Raw genomic sequence first — 14,004 nt, forward strand, 5'->3', positions numbered from 1 at the left:
AACGAAAGATAAACGATTGGGCATCGACCTATGTGATAGGTTTCAGCCATCTCCCACTTGCCCAATCGTGTACACGATTGTTCTTTCCTCCTTCATCTGCCCCATACCAAGCTCAAACAGAGTCCACCCTCTGGATTCTCACACCGAGAATACCAAGGTAATCTTCTTGGTAGTGTCATATTCAACTCGACATCGTCGAGGTTTTATGGAGGCCGTTCGTGTTGCTGGAGTGTTCATGATCGAGGCGATCGCTGAGGACAAGTGTGAAGTGTTCGTGCAGTGTTGTGGTCGTGTTGTCCGAGCATTCGAGGTTGTTGTGTTCGGGCGTTCGTGTGCAAGGAGCATGGAGATGAGTCTACAAATGTTCGTAGAGATTTCTCCTTGTTCATTTGTAGTTGTTCATGCTGTAATTTCTATATCGATTGCATAATCGCATGTTTTGTATACGACTGTAATTTGTAATGTTCTTTCATGATTGTAATTTGGAATTATCTTTATTTCGCTGCTCATGGAAATCTCGAGTTCGATTTCCTTCAATGAAGACTAGGGGAGTGCTTACTTCCCACCAGAGGTAGGCATCTAGAGGACATAGATGCCTAATCTGACCCCAGTAGTTGAGTTACTTACTAAGTATTTTATACTCATCATTTCCCATGTTAATGTTTCAGGTAAGAGCAGGAACGCACTGGCAAGCAAAATCCATAATCGAGCCACTGAGACAGTTTTAATGCTTCCGCTCATGTTTTAAGAATTCTTTAATGTTTTTTTTGTTTTACTTTCAGTCTTATTATTTGGAAACCCAATATTAAGATTTGTTTTCAGACTTACTTATTTTTATTTATGATCTATGAGTACCCTATCATTCGATTTTAATATTTGAATTTAATTGAGGCCTTTTAAATTTACTTTATTATTTTAGCATTTATTTCGCTATAAAAGAGTGTCGTTTTAAGTTCCATGCATGCATGTGTTTAGTAACGACCTAGCTTGAGTCCTAGGGAGTCGGGTCGTCATAATTCAACCCTTTACACAAATCTTCCGACAGCTTAAAGCAACTCATATAATAGCCAGAGATAGCTTGAACCACCGCCTTGAGCACACTTATTTTCCACCCACAGAGAACATTTTACTTTTCCAATTTCGGATAGCCCTCTAAACCTTGTTCTTAACATGTTCAAAAACATTTTCGGACTTTATCTCGGTCTCCCATCCCATAATAATCGAAACAAAAGAATGAAATTCATTATGGTTGGACCAATTTTGATCTAATACATAAACAAGGCCTTATTTCAAATAAATTTTCCAACCCATGAAAAAGTTGAACTAGGGAAGAAGCAATACCTTTATCCAAGAAATTAAAGAATGACTAACTACCATCTAACTTTCTCACAACTACTACTAAAGTGGGGTGAATATGAGAAAATTTCTAGCATTAGAAACCAAAAGTAATTTTCAACCCACATTAAATATGTGGATAGCAAAGGTGAAAATAGTATATCTCTCAAGTGATATATAGATAGGTTAACAACCAAGAGGTATGTGGTTTGAGTCTCTATCTTTATTAACAGAATTATTTTCAAGAGTTGTTGGAGAATAAATAATCCACAAAAATTATGAAATAAAAAAAAAAAAAAATACATATAACTATACCGTAGATAAAAGAACATATCTTTTTAAAAATTAATAATAAGTTCAGATTAATTCATGTTATTTTTGGTAAACTCATGGACCAACCCAACCTATAAAGTTTTCATTTATTTAAATCGAATTCAGGAAATGTTTACTAATCAATAACAAAAGTTGGGCAATCGTAGTGGAATTCCATTGATAGATCGATTGTAATGAGATTTTGCTATAGATCAATTATAATAGGCCACAATCGCAAACATAATTAAATTACTTTTGATTATGTTTAATTAGAATTATGAATCTGTCACATTTAATTTTAATGGTTATGATAATGGTAAATGTAACAAATTCATAATTCTCATGATGTAATAGTAATAATAACGGTAACCACAACGACAACAATAACAATATCGACTTAATTTCCAAACACAATTGGATTGAACACCCTTCACTTGTCAATCACTTTCCATTCTTTTATAGAAATTTGGAAATGAGTTCCAGGTGTCAATACGGGTACGAACCACAAATAAACAACACAAAAAAAATAAAAAATCAAATTATGCCCATTTTTCATATTACCGTTAATTTAATAAGTTTTCCCTAAAATAAAAGCAATCTCAATCCAAATGAGTTGATAAACCCAATCCAAAACTTACAACTTCAATCGGATCGATCAAATCTTCTAAATCATAGATTTTCTCGAACAACCCTAATCTCCATTGTACAAAAAAAAAAAAAAAAAAAAAAAAAAAAAAAAAAAATTTAATTTCATCTAGTTGGCTCCGGTTATACCAATATATATATATAAAGTCAACAGTTAAATTTTGTTGTTCAGAATAAATGAAAAAGCTTTGTAATCAAACCGTATCCGTTTCCAGAACTTCCTCAACTCAACCATTTCTTCTCTTCTTCTCTCCGCCGCTGGATCTCTTCAATCATTTCATCATCTTCCTCCGTCTCTAATCTTTCCTTTCATTTTCAGAAATGTCGGTAAGTTCTTCTTCTTCTTCTTCTTCTTCTTCTTCTTCTTCTTCTTCTCCTGTGAAATCTTTGATTCAGATCTGCCGCATTTATGTTTACCATTAGTATTTCTTCTTCTTCTGATCGTCAATTGCGATTTGGGGAAATTTCAATTGAAATGTACAAAATTAGGGTTTTTCCATTTTCAAGATCTCTGGTTTCTGATTACTTCCCGACAAAATTTCACTTACAATTTGAATTTATCAACAAAACACTCTCTTCCTTTATCCCTTCTCTGAATCCTAACTTTTCTTGTTGAACTGAAGTGGAAATTACATTACTGAAATCAATGCTTAACTTTTCTTTTTTCTTTTTGTTATTAATTTTCTGTTTATCAAATCAGCTACCTATATCTCAGCTTAGTTTATGTTTCACTTTGATGATGAACTGAATGTAATCCAAATTATAAACTGTTTAATCACTACCAAACCCCAAAACACATGAATTGATATGTATGATGAAGTTCAACCATTACGTACTGAATGATCGAACCATCGAGTTTTCGAATGGTAATTGCCTAATTGTGATGTCTTATCCACTAAGATATGCTCGAATTGGCTCAAAAATAAGTTTGTAGATATAACATTTTCTTAAGTACTATAGTTATAGAGGTGAAGGATTGAACCATCAACCTTTGAGCTTATATGTTGAATGACATACTTTAGTCTTTTATATTTATCCTTTAGCATTTCTTTTGTATCTAAGTTTAGGGTCTAGAGTTAGAATCCATAACCTTAGGCTTTTAATATCATGTGAAAATACCAATAATTTTCTTTTATAAAAAACCTTAGGTTGATTGGTGAACCCATGTATAATCTTTTAAATATATTCTTAACAAGAACACTTGCATTTCTTTATAATTTTTAATGGTTCTTTTTAATTTTTAAAAATTTCATGTAGATGAGAACTGTCAAGGTCAGCAATATCTCAAAAGTTACTTCTGAGAGAGATATCAAAGAATTCTTCTCATTCTCTGGTGAAATCCTATATGTTGAAATGCAAAGGTTAGTGATACTATTCTATCTTCTTGGTTTATTTGGAAGTCTCATATTGAAGAATTCGATTATTTTAGGTTAAAATACAATTTTGGTCCCTGTATTTTGGAGTTCAATTTTAGATCTCATACTTTCATTTAGTCCCTATACTTTCAATGAATCTCAAGTTTAGTCCCTCAAAGTTAGTTTTTATGGAAAGTGGCTTGATAATAACAATAATTTTCATGATATGTAAATAGGTTTCCAGAATTTATAGTAAAAGTGCTAATAGATAATAATTTTTTTTTAAAGAAAAATTGACAATACACTAGTAGTAGAGACTAAATTTAAGATTTATTGAAAGTATAAGACTAAAATTGGACAGTTGAAAGGACAAGGACTAAAATTGAACAAACTTCAAAATACATGGGCCAAAATGATATTTTAACCTTATTTTTACTATTTTTATTTATTGTTATTATTTTTTGGTGTAGAGAAACTGAAAATACTCAGGTTGCTTATGTTACTTATAAGGATTCTCAAGGAGCTGATACAGCAATACTTTTGACAGTATGTTCCTTTATTAGGCACATTGGTCTCTTTTATTATTATAATTGGGTTAAATTTCAAATTTGGTCCTTATGGTTTAGAAAAACTTAGAATTTAGTCCCTATGATTTATAATTACAACTTAGTTCGTATGGTTTTAAACCGTAGAAACTATTGATGAGGTTTTGTCAAACGATAGGGACTAAATTCTAACTTTCTCTAACTATGGGGACCAAATTTTTAATTTAACCTTATACTCATGTTAGTTTTTTGTTAACCTATCTCTATCTTTCAGGGAGCAAAAATTGGTGATTTGTCTGTAACAATTACTTTGGTCGAGAATTACCATCTTCCGCCTGAAGCAATGTCATCAATCCTGGTAATTCCCCCATGAATATGAGCATAAAATGTCTCGTGTTCCATTGTTGTCGTCCCTTGAATTTATACACACAAACGAATTACGTTATTTGATTTGAAATCTTGCATGTTGTCTGATGGATCTTAATGATGAAATGGAAGCATCTAAAAATTAAGTACCTGTCTTTGTCTTCAAAGAGGTATTTCAAATTGTTTCTTAAATTGTAATGATCTTTTGAAGGATAAAAAGCAAACGGTTATCGGGATTGCTCCGAATCAGGCTGAAGATGTTGTAAGTACAATGCTTGCTAAGGGTTTCATCTTGGGGAAGGATGCTCTAAACAAAGCAAAAGCATTCGACGAACGACTTCAATTGACATCAAATGCTTCAGCAACCGTCGCTTCCATTGACCGCAAGATGGGAATAACCGAAAAAATAACCGCAGGGACAGCAGTAGTGAATGAAAAGGTCAGGGAGATGGATGAAATGTTCCAAGTTACAGAAAAGACGAAATCCGCCCTTGCAGTTGCCGAGCAGAAGGCAACGAGTGCTGGAACTGCACTTATGAGCAATTATTATGTGTTAACTGGAGCAGCATGGTTTTCAAATGCTGTTACTGCAGTTACAAAAGCTGCTGAGGAAGTGACCCAAATGACAAAGGTAAAAGTCGAGAAAGCCGAGGAGGAGAAAAAGGAGAGTATATACCGCGAAAGAACTGGGATCATCAATAACTTCGCCGAGCTCCATCTCGACGAGCCTTTACCCGGGGAGCCTGCTATTGTTCCAGTTAATTCAGCAGATAGATAGATAGACAGTAAGTTGGTGAAATTCATATGCATGAAGAAAAACCTACACTTGTGAATTACAATGCTTCTTCTTCCCCACATTGTTGTATGATATTATACATTTTCATTTAGAGGTGCTCCAATTACAGAGTTTACTTCTTTCTACAGTTGTTCCTTCTCTGGATGTTGAAATGTTGTGACATTCTTTTGAGTAGAAAAATTGCTTATTGAATACTTGATAGTATACTGTTTAATTCAACTTTTGTAATTTATAAATATATTCCAAGTTTCTTTTAATTTTAGGTAATGTGAATTGGCATATTTTGAAAGGAAGATGGGTAATTTTATTGTATTTTTGTCTCATCCCATGTTTAAAGTTCTTTTAGGAAGTTAGGACTTGTTTTGAATGATTTTTCAATGAAAATCAAACAATGAGTGCGAAACCTAATAAGATGGCTCGACTCATTTGTCAATTGCAACTACAAGAAGAATGCTTGGGAGTGACATTCATGGCTTACATTTTAGCTAGATTGGTCGAGCATTGAAAATCTCATTGTAATCATTGTTTCGTTACAACCTCTAATTCAACACTAAATACACAAATGACACCGACGAATTAGGTCTTGGTTAGGTTCTTGACTCAATCTTTGTCTAAAAATTTGAAGAAAAAAAACTATAGGATCATTTGGCCAAAAAGAGATTTTTGACAATCCATCAAAATTTTCATTTTGTTGGTGATAGAATGGAAGAGAATTGAATGTCTTACCGATGAAACAGAAATTGCTTTTTTCAGGCTGGTCTTAAGTGGTGAGGAAGGAAGAATATGTCAAAAGGCCAATGAAACAGAAATTGCTTTTTCTGCTGTTAGGATTTGATGCTTCCATCATAAAAACTTCAATAGCCACTCCAAGCTCTGTTAAAATTTAATATAGTGTCAGTAACTTTGGTTTTAAATAAGGTCGGTTGTTCGGATTGACTTTTTAAATGATTAAAAAGGTGTTATTTTTAAATACTTAAAAAATCAATATAAATAGATCTAAGTAGTTTTATGTAATGATAAATCAGTTTTTCTAGTTGATTATTTATACCTCGATACATTCGGGCAGATCGTCGCTTTCTGTTCTGACATGCGTCTGCAAAACCAGAATGCAGCAGATATTATAAGATAGTTCCATAGAAAGTTTAGTGTTATTTCTATTATTGTAGATTTCGAAAGAAATTGCATGGTAATAGTAGTAGTTTTCAAAAAGATTGCGAGTGGATATATATCTTTTTTTATTGATTCAATGAGAATAGCAGAAGGCTGAGATTTTGGTCATGGAAGGGTTTCAGAGAACAGGAGACCTTCCTCAAGTTAGTAAGAAATATTCAGGGAGATTAACAACAGAAATTTCACTATTACCCATTTGGAACCATTTTGTTTTTTAAAATTAAGTTTATAGATCTACTTCTACGTCAAAAATTCTTCTTTTGTTATCTACTTTCCACCAATTATTTAAAAAATCAAGCTAAAATTTGAAAACTAAAAAGAGTAGTTTTTAAAAAGTTGTTTTATTTTTGGAATTTGATTGAGAATTCAATCATTGTACTTAGAAGGATGTAAACCATTAACAATTGTGAATGAAATAAACTTAATTTTCAAAAACAAAAACAAAAAACTAAATGGTTACACATTTAGATTATGCTGTAACCTAAATGAACAAACACTGTAACCTAAATATGAAATTTATAAGTGTACTGATAATTGGATTTAGATTATGCTGTTTTCGTAAAACTTTAAATTTTCTTCTAGATTTCAAAATACTTGTTTATTTGTTCTATTGGGTAAATATATTGATAAAGAAGGAGTTCTCTCTCGAGCAGGTATTTGTATTTAGTACCTCAATGACTCGTTGACTTGGTGCATCTTGTTTTTCTCCTAAGGACGCCAAGATGACAACCGCAGCTGCAATAGTTGAAGGGAAATAACAAAATTGGACTTTGTCTGAAAGAACAAGCTCCGCGAAGTTCTTAGCTCGATTCTCCAAATCCAAGTCAGCTCCAGCAGCTTTCAGGTAGAACCTAAGATAATTTTCAAACACCCATTATCAAACGAAAATTAAATAAAGCATGCTATTCGCAGTAGATTCAAATTGTTGATGGAAGGAGTTTATTAACAATGGATGCACGAAGGGGATTGGAAAACTTTGTCTTTCCCATAAACGATCAAGTTAGTGAAAGGAAGATGTACCACAAGAAGTTGTAAACAGTTGGCAAGAAACAATGGAACTGTAGGACTTCTTCAACAAGCCATTCCATGCCAACAACTTCAGATCTTCTGTACGTGTTGCTCCCTACGCGGATATTCCTTTGCTGCACCCTGAAGTGCCCAAAAATAAAACCAATTAGTAGAGTACTATCATAGATTAAAAGTATATCCACCAAGCTGGAGGCACCCACCAGCTTAACTACCTTCTCAATTCTCAAGTTCTCTTTGATGAAACAGACAAATCATTATTTAACACTTTGCATGTAAATTACAAGTCATAGATAAGTGAAGACTAGATAATAGGAAGTTTGAGAAAGAAAAGAGAAGAAAAAGAATTGTTTTACATTTGACTGGACTTAAAGCTCTATATATCATCATTTTATTGTCTGATGGTCTGACCAGGTGATAGAAGTGGTTCGCTATATATTGTTTTCTTGGTGGTTCTTCGGTCTCTTCTGTGCACATGAGTTGTTAACTCAAGAACTGGAAGATATTGTTATGGCAAATTTCGACTACAGTACCATACGAGTGGTGTGCATCGACACTAATATATGGCCTATTATTTGTCACATAATTGCTATAAGAGGACCTACGATATAATCACAACGTTATTTTGTCCATGTAAACGCAAAGATTTCAGGCCTGACACGTGGAACTTAAGAAAAACATTCAAGACTATAAGATTCAAGTTCTTCTATACAGTTTTTTCTGATTATTATTTCTAGTACTAATTAGCATTTGAACCCAACTTACTGAATTTTACACCCTTGGATTGAGACAAGAAGACCAATTGGCATACAGTTTGGTTTCCTAGCAGTATTCATCATATATAGACTAACGCAGTTAAGTACAAGTTATAGTAGATAAGGAACCATACTTGTTATATAAGTAAAACCGAGATGGAGACAAATAGACAAGAGAGATTCAAAAGTTACCAGCTGTATGACTGATTTTCTTCAATTCTAGTCGCCAAAGTTAGACAGGCTATGCCCAGAATTTGAAGTTGTCTTCCAGCTTTGAAGAATCCTTTGCTCAGAAACTGGTCAAAGAGGGCAACTCCTAGAAATGTCGTCTCCTGATGAAGTTTCGAATCTCTCGATCGCTGCATCATTCAACAAAATAAAGCTACATAATGTAAATAAGTTTGACCTAACTGATTGATGACAAGCCTTAACGCATGAAAAGGAATTAAAAGAGATTATAAAGAACGTATTCCATGAACTAGAACAGATGATGAAAATGCAACTATATTGAAGTCTTCCTAAGAAAATCCTAACATCCACTAGCAGTTATAAATCTGCATACTATTATTAAGATAAAAATACAGATAATGTATCCAAGCAGAAGTAAGAAATGAAATGAAAAATCAGTTAAACTTGGCTAATTCAAGATGCCTTGTGTGTGTGGTAGGCCTCATTCGTTAGAAAGAGCTTATAACAACGAGATGTAACAGGTGCAAAATCATGAACTGCTGGCTTTAAGTAGCGAAAAGTATGATCATAGTAATGACTTTGTAATTCTCATTAGTAAATCACATTGTTAGGATTGCCAATTCCAAGAAATTAAGTACATTGTTGGACAAAGTTTCATATCAAATAAGGCAAGGGAACTCATTTTATGACATGTTAAGAACTAATTAGCGATGCAGTTCAAATTGAAATATGATAGACAGTGCCTCAAACTATCTCTATATACTATACAGTTCCAATTTCTCAGAATACCAAAGCTATTAACGATGAAATTGGAAGACCGTTGCAATATCTCATGCTAATTCAAGAATTATTGAGAGAAACACGGTGGTTTGAAATCAAGGACTTACTTCAACCATCCATTGGATCATATTTGACCGTTGCTGGAGAATGAGATCGCCATAATCCGTCGTGGACCGATACTCCTCTATGTAGTCGCGAATAATCAATTGGCGTCTTTCTCTATTTCTGATCATTCGATAGGCTTGTTCATCGTCCAATTCTTCGAATCTCAAAATCTAATTTAAAATCAATTAAATAAAAAATATATATAAGTTGTTTGATTAGCTGCAGGTTTGCGGCAAATGAAACGCCAAGAAAGAATGAAAATAGCGAATTACCGTAGATTGATCTACTTTCTCTTCTTCAATAGACGAGCTAGTTCGGATGTCTGGAGAGGCATTTAAGCTTAGAAATTCGCGTCTGTACTGCAGCAACATGCTAAATGTTGACGAAGGAGCTGCGTCTTCGTTCGATTTCTCTGAAAATTCGCTTCCGGATTCCAAAAAAATTGAAGGAGTGTAATCTGAGCAGTCCGCATCGGATGTCTCCAATAGAATAGCTGACTGAAGCTCGGACAACGCCTGGCTAGAGTATTCCGAAACATCCTCGTAAGAGAATTGCTCCGTGCAAGCAAGATCCGATTCAAAGTTCAAGCTGTTAGGCCACTGTTCTATTGTCGAATCCGACTTCGAAACAGCGAAAGTTTCATTGATCTCATTTCTCGGTAGCTCTGGTAACTGAAATTCCCATAGTCTATTATCTTCAATTTCTAATCCTTTCTCTTCGAACGAACAAACACTCTGAAAGATAGATTCAGCGCAAGACTCCACACAAGGAGTGAGTGGCACAGCTCGCTTTCCACAAAGCTTCGACGAGACATCAGCATCCGTCAATTGAAACGTCACAACTCCGTTGTCCGCTTGATCGATTGGATCTTCATTTTTGTCAATAGTTCTCCTAAAATCGCTCCTACTCATTAACCTCGAGCTAGTGCTTTGTCCGAGAACACCAAAATCAACTCCAGAATTTGATTCAACACAAGAAGATTCAGACACTTCCACATTACTCCCTACTCCAACCTCCTTCTTCGAAGCTACATCCAAATTAACTCCAACCGAATCAAATCGTCTCTTCCTCAAATTCGGCTTCTGAAATCCAAAACACGCGTTGAGTTGGCTAGAAACCTCAGGTCCGGCTGCGTTGAAGGAAGTGGAGCTGGATTCTGCGGCAGCAAAGGAAGAAGAATCAAAAGCAAAGGTGTTAGAAGGAGCAGGGGAATCGGAGTCCAAAGAGCAGAAAAAAGGAGAAATCCGAGGGCGTTTGCGGCGTGGAAGCTGAGAACGGAGCTTCTTCTTCGGCGGAGAGTGGGATTCTTGTTTAGGATTTGGCCTTCGCTTCTTGGACTTCATCGGAGGAAGATGAAGATGAAGATGAGTTTCGTGATGGAAAGCAGAGCAGTTATGGAAGTTAGGAAGCGAAAAAGAGAAATGTGAATTGGAAGTGAGATTTTTGGAGAGGGTCCCTCACTGTCGCCTCCTCGTGCTAATGTAATAAATAATTATTCTCTGAAATATCATTTTGCCCCTCTATTATGAGACTTTTTCAGTTTTAGTCCTCTGACTTTCAAATATTCAATTTTAATTTCTACGACATCGTTTGAAGCAAGAAGTGAAATACATATTTGGGAGTGATTTTGAAAGGGTTAAATATCTTATTCAAAATCATTGAAATTCATATCTAACCAATCAAAGTTAATTTAGTATTTAATTTTACATTTTTAAATATAATTTTCATACCATCAAAATTGGTTTTAGATCACTAAGATCCCGTTTAGTAATTATTTTGTTTTTTTTAAATTAAGTCTATGAACACTACTCTCACCTCCAAATTTCTCTTTTGTTATCTACTTTTTAGTCTTTCACCAATGGTTTAAAAAACTAAGCCAAATTTTGAGAACTAAAAAAAGTAGTTTTCAAAAAGTGGTTTTTGTTTTTGAAATTTGGCTAAGAATTAAACTATTGTACTTAAAATATGTAAATTATTATAAGGAATGTGGATGAAATAGATTTAATTTTTAAAAACAAAAATAAAAAAATCAAATAGTTACCAAACGGAACCTAAACGAATGTTCAAGAGTGATTTAAAAAATAATAAAAGTGATTTTTATTTTAGAATTACCATCAAATATGTCCTAAATTGTTTGATTGTGGGGTCCACATTACAAAAAGTTGATAAGTTATAAAATTGATGTTATTTAGCTACAGAGGCCCACACAAACTCTTTGAACCAAACATGTGATATATTTCAATAAATCTTAAATTTAATTTCTACGTCTAGTCTTTTAGTTTATAATATTATTTTTTTATTGACATTTGAAATTTCTATAATATTATGAGAAAAAAGAAAAAGAAAACACGAAACATCGCTAATATAAATATAATATAAATGATTAACATGCTAATTTAATTTAAAAGCATAAATATTTATTTATCAATTTTTGTTTTTATAAATTTCTTGTTTTTATACTATTTCTAGAAATATTTATCGACATTTTAAACCTTGGTTAATAGTTAATTTTATAAAAAAAAAAATCTATTATCTATAAGTCTTTTCTTCTTTTCTTTATAAACTTTTTTAAATATATCCCCCTAATGTAATTTCTCAGATCAAAATTATAATTATTATTTAATCAATTTTGACAAAAATTAACTCTTGACTAAATTTAATACTTGTTAAAAAAATATACAGATTAAAATTAGATATTTAAAACCACATGTACTAAAATTAAAATAATGCGTAAATATGGAGACTAAAATCGTATTTTAACCGGAATAATTAAATCACAAGTAAATATCAAGCGGCAGCCGTCTTCCTCCTATCTCTGTTTTGTGTAGGTAGGGACCTATTATAAGAGGGCTATGGCTTCTATGGGCTTTTTGGGCCCATCTGTTGGCCCTCTAAATTGAGCCCATTACCATTTCTCCATGGTGAACGTCGCAATGACTTTCTCGTCCTTGCTTTCTATTTCATTCTTCACCGTTACAAAATATATTAAAAAATAAAATAAGAAAAAACAAGAATAAAGACGAGAAATTCTCATTTTAGTTCAATTCGAAATATTTTTTCTATTTCCATTCCCCTCTCTATTTAAGGATAGGTTCTCGCAAGACTCTGTCCTCACATAGAGAATGGACATTTCTATCTTTACACTAGTTAAGTTGTTTCAATTTTTAGCCTAAATTTTTTATTTCATTAATTTAGACTTTAAATTTATCCAAGTGTTGCAACTTTTACCCTCTATTCAAAATTTACTAATATTAATATAAGATAATTCGAAAACTCAAAAGAAAAAAACACACTAGTTTGGACAAGTTTTGCATTACAAATAGTTTGATTAATGCACATAATCAATCATTAAATAATGTTACAAAAACTTACAAATTTCAATAAACTACAAAAAATTTGATATTGCTTTTGCCTAAGTCCTATCAATTGCATACTAAATGTATATCTTATAATTTTTTGGACATGAACCATCTTGAATTTAGCTCAAAATTTAGACATATATCATCAAAAAATTTCTTTTTAATTAAAACTGATATTTCCCCTAGAACTTTAAAATATTTTCGACCATAAAAAAAAGAAGATAATACACCATTTTAATAAAATATCTACAAACCTATGGATTGTTGCTAAACATTTATGTATTTATATTTTTGTATTATGTTATTTTTCTTCCAGTATGCTATGATTATTTTTTTGTACTCGAAACCATAAATAACTTGATCACTAATACATATTAGATGTTATTTAAGCTATGTTCACTTTGGAATCATGCTATAATGTTAATATATTCTTTACCATTATCGTTAAGGCTGATTATGCATCCGTTTTTTTTAATATTTATTTACCTTAAAATGTGTCTAATAAATTTCTAAACACTATTTGTTTTAAAAAAGGAGAAAAAAAGAGAGAAAATCTTCAACACTTTTTTTATACTCATTTCTAAAAATTTAATTTGTGTGCCAAAGTGTATTTCAATAATGTATTTTCTTTTAAGACTCGTATGTTTGGTTACACTCAAAAGTGTGTTTATATGCAAATTTATTTGGTTTACTCGCATACAAAATGATTCTACAAATGTCAAATTACTATACAAGACACAACTATAAAACAATATAAACCATTAACTTTAAATTTATATTTAAAACACTATGACTAGTCGATCACTATTGATGGTAAGTAGAGTGGTTGTCGATGGTTGTTACCAACATGAGGTGGTACTGGATTGTCACTGGCAGTAGGTGACGATGCCACTGGTAATGGTTGTTTGTTGCGGATGACGATGGTGGTTATCGAAAGTTGCCAATATCTATTGTTAATTACTGTCGATAGTGGGCGACTTGATCGTTAATGGTTCCTAGTGGTAAATGACAATAGTTATCAATGGTAGTTTCCTGTGATGGCAGCCATGGAAAAGTAAAGTAGTGTAAAAATATTATTGTCATTTTTCATATATCATGAAAATCTAGATTCAAGTATTTCCGTAAAATAACCTAGGCTAACCCTAAATTTGTAATTAACCGTAATTAAATACTTTCCTACCCGAGATGATTATTATTATTTTTTTATTTTTTATTTTTTTAAGGTTGGATTACGCAAGTGTTTTTCAAATATGCATGGTAGTTTAT

General features: G+C 32.6%; 2 protein-coding genes across 3 annotated transcripts; one reads left to right on the forward strand and one right to left on the reverse strand.

Moving 5' to 3' along the window:
* Positions 1 to 2,449: 2,449 nt before the first annotated feature.
* Positions 2,450 to 5,611, forward strand: LOC150029922 (binding partner of ACD11 1-like). Of its 2 annotated transcripts, XM_090310253.1 has the most exons (5): positions 2,450 to 2,619; positions 3,550 to 3,653; positions 4,118 to 4,193; positions 4,467 to 4,550; positions 4,770 to 5,611. In XM_090310253.1, the coding sequence occupies exons 1-5, from the start codon at positions 2,614 to 2,616 to the stop codon at positions 5,334 to 5,336; spliced, it is 837 nt and encodes a 278-aa protein (XP_090166379.1). In that variant the 5' UTR covers positions 2,450 to 2,613; the 3' UTR covers positions 5,337 to 5,611. The 2 variants fall into 2 exon arrangements, with proteins under 2 accessions (XP_090166379.1, XP_090166380.1); XM_090310254.1 differs by lacking the exon at positions 2,450 to 2,619 and having other exon boundaries at positions 3,544 to 3,653.
* Positions 5,612 to 5,820: 209 nt separating this feature from the next.
* On the reverse strand, positions 5,821 to 10,830 carry LOC150029923 (cyclin-SDS-like). Its single transcript, XM_090310252.1, has 7 exons — positions 9,652 to 10,830; positions 9,382 to 9,549; positions 8,498 to 8,664; positions 7,545 to 7,673; positions 7,195 to 7,375; positions 6,403 to 6,447; positions 5,821 to 6,227 (listed from the first exon to the last, which is right to left on the reverse strand). Exons 1-7 carry the CDS (start codon positions 10,720 to 10,722, stop codon positions 6,198 to 6,200), a joined length of 1,791 nt encoding a protein of 596 aa, XP_090166378.1. The 5' UTR covers positions 10,723 to 10,830; the 3' UTR covers positions 5,821 to 6,197.
* Between the last annotated feature and the right edge of the window lie 3,174 nt (positions 10,831 to 14,004).

The sequence above is a fragment of the Benincasa hispida genome, unplaced genomic scaffold (assembly GCF_027475165.1).
Source record: "Benincasa hispida cultivar pf3 unplaced genomic scaffold, pf3_genome.v1.1 HicScf807, whole genome shotgun sequence".
Classification (NCBI taxonomy): domain Eukaryota; kingdom Viridiplantae; phylum Streptophyta; class Magnoliopsida; order Cucurbitales; family Cucurbitaceae; genus Benincasa; species Benincasa hispida.

What these genes read in the sequence shown, in the direction of transcription:
- LOC150029922 (XM_090310253.1), top strand. An exon ending in CTATATGTTGAAATGCAAAG is followed by an intron (nt 3,654 to 4,117) that starts GTTAGTGATACT and finishes TTTTTGGTGTAG; the next exon opens with AGAAACTGAAAATACTCAGG. An exon ending in ATACAGCAATACTTTTGACA is followed by an intron (nt 4,194 to 4,466) that starts GTATGTTCCTTT and finishes TCTATCTTTCAG; the next exon opens with GGAGCAAAAATTGGTGATTT.
- LOC150029923 (XM_090310252.1), bottom strand. Translation starts at nt 10,722, where the DNA reads ATGAAGTCCAAGAAGCGAAGGCCAAATCCTAAACAAGAATCCCACTCT. An exon ending in TGATCCAATGGATGGTTGAA is followed by an intron (nt 8,665 to 9,381) that starts GTAAGTCCTTGA and finishes TGAATGATGCAG; the next exon opens with CGATCGAGAGATTCGAAACT. An exon ending in GAAAATCAGTCATACAGCTG is followed by an intron (nt 7,674 to 8,497) that starts GTAACTTTTGAA and finishes TGGGCACTTCAG; the next exon opens with GGTGCAGCAAAGGAATATCC.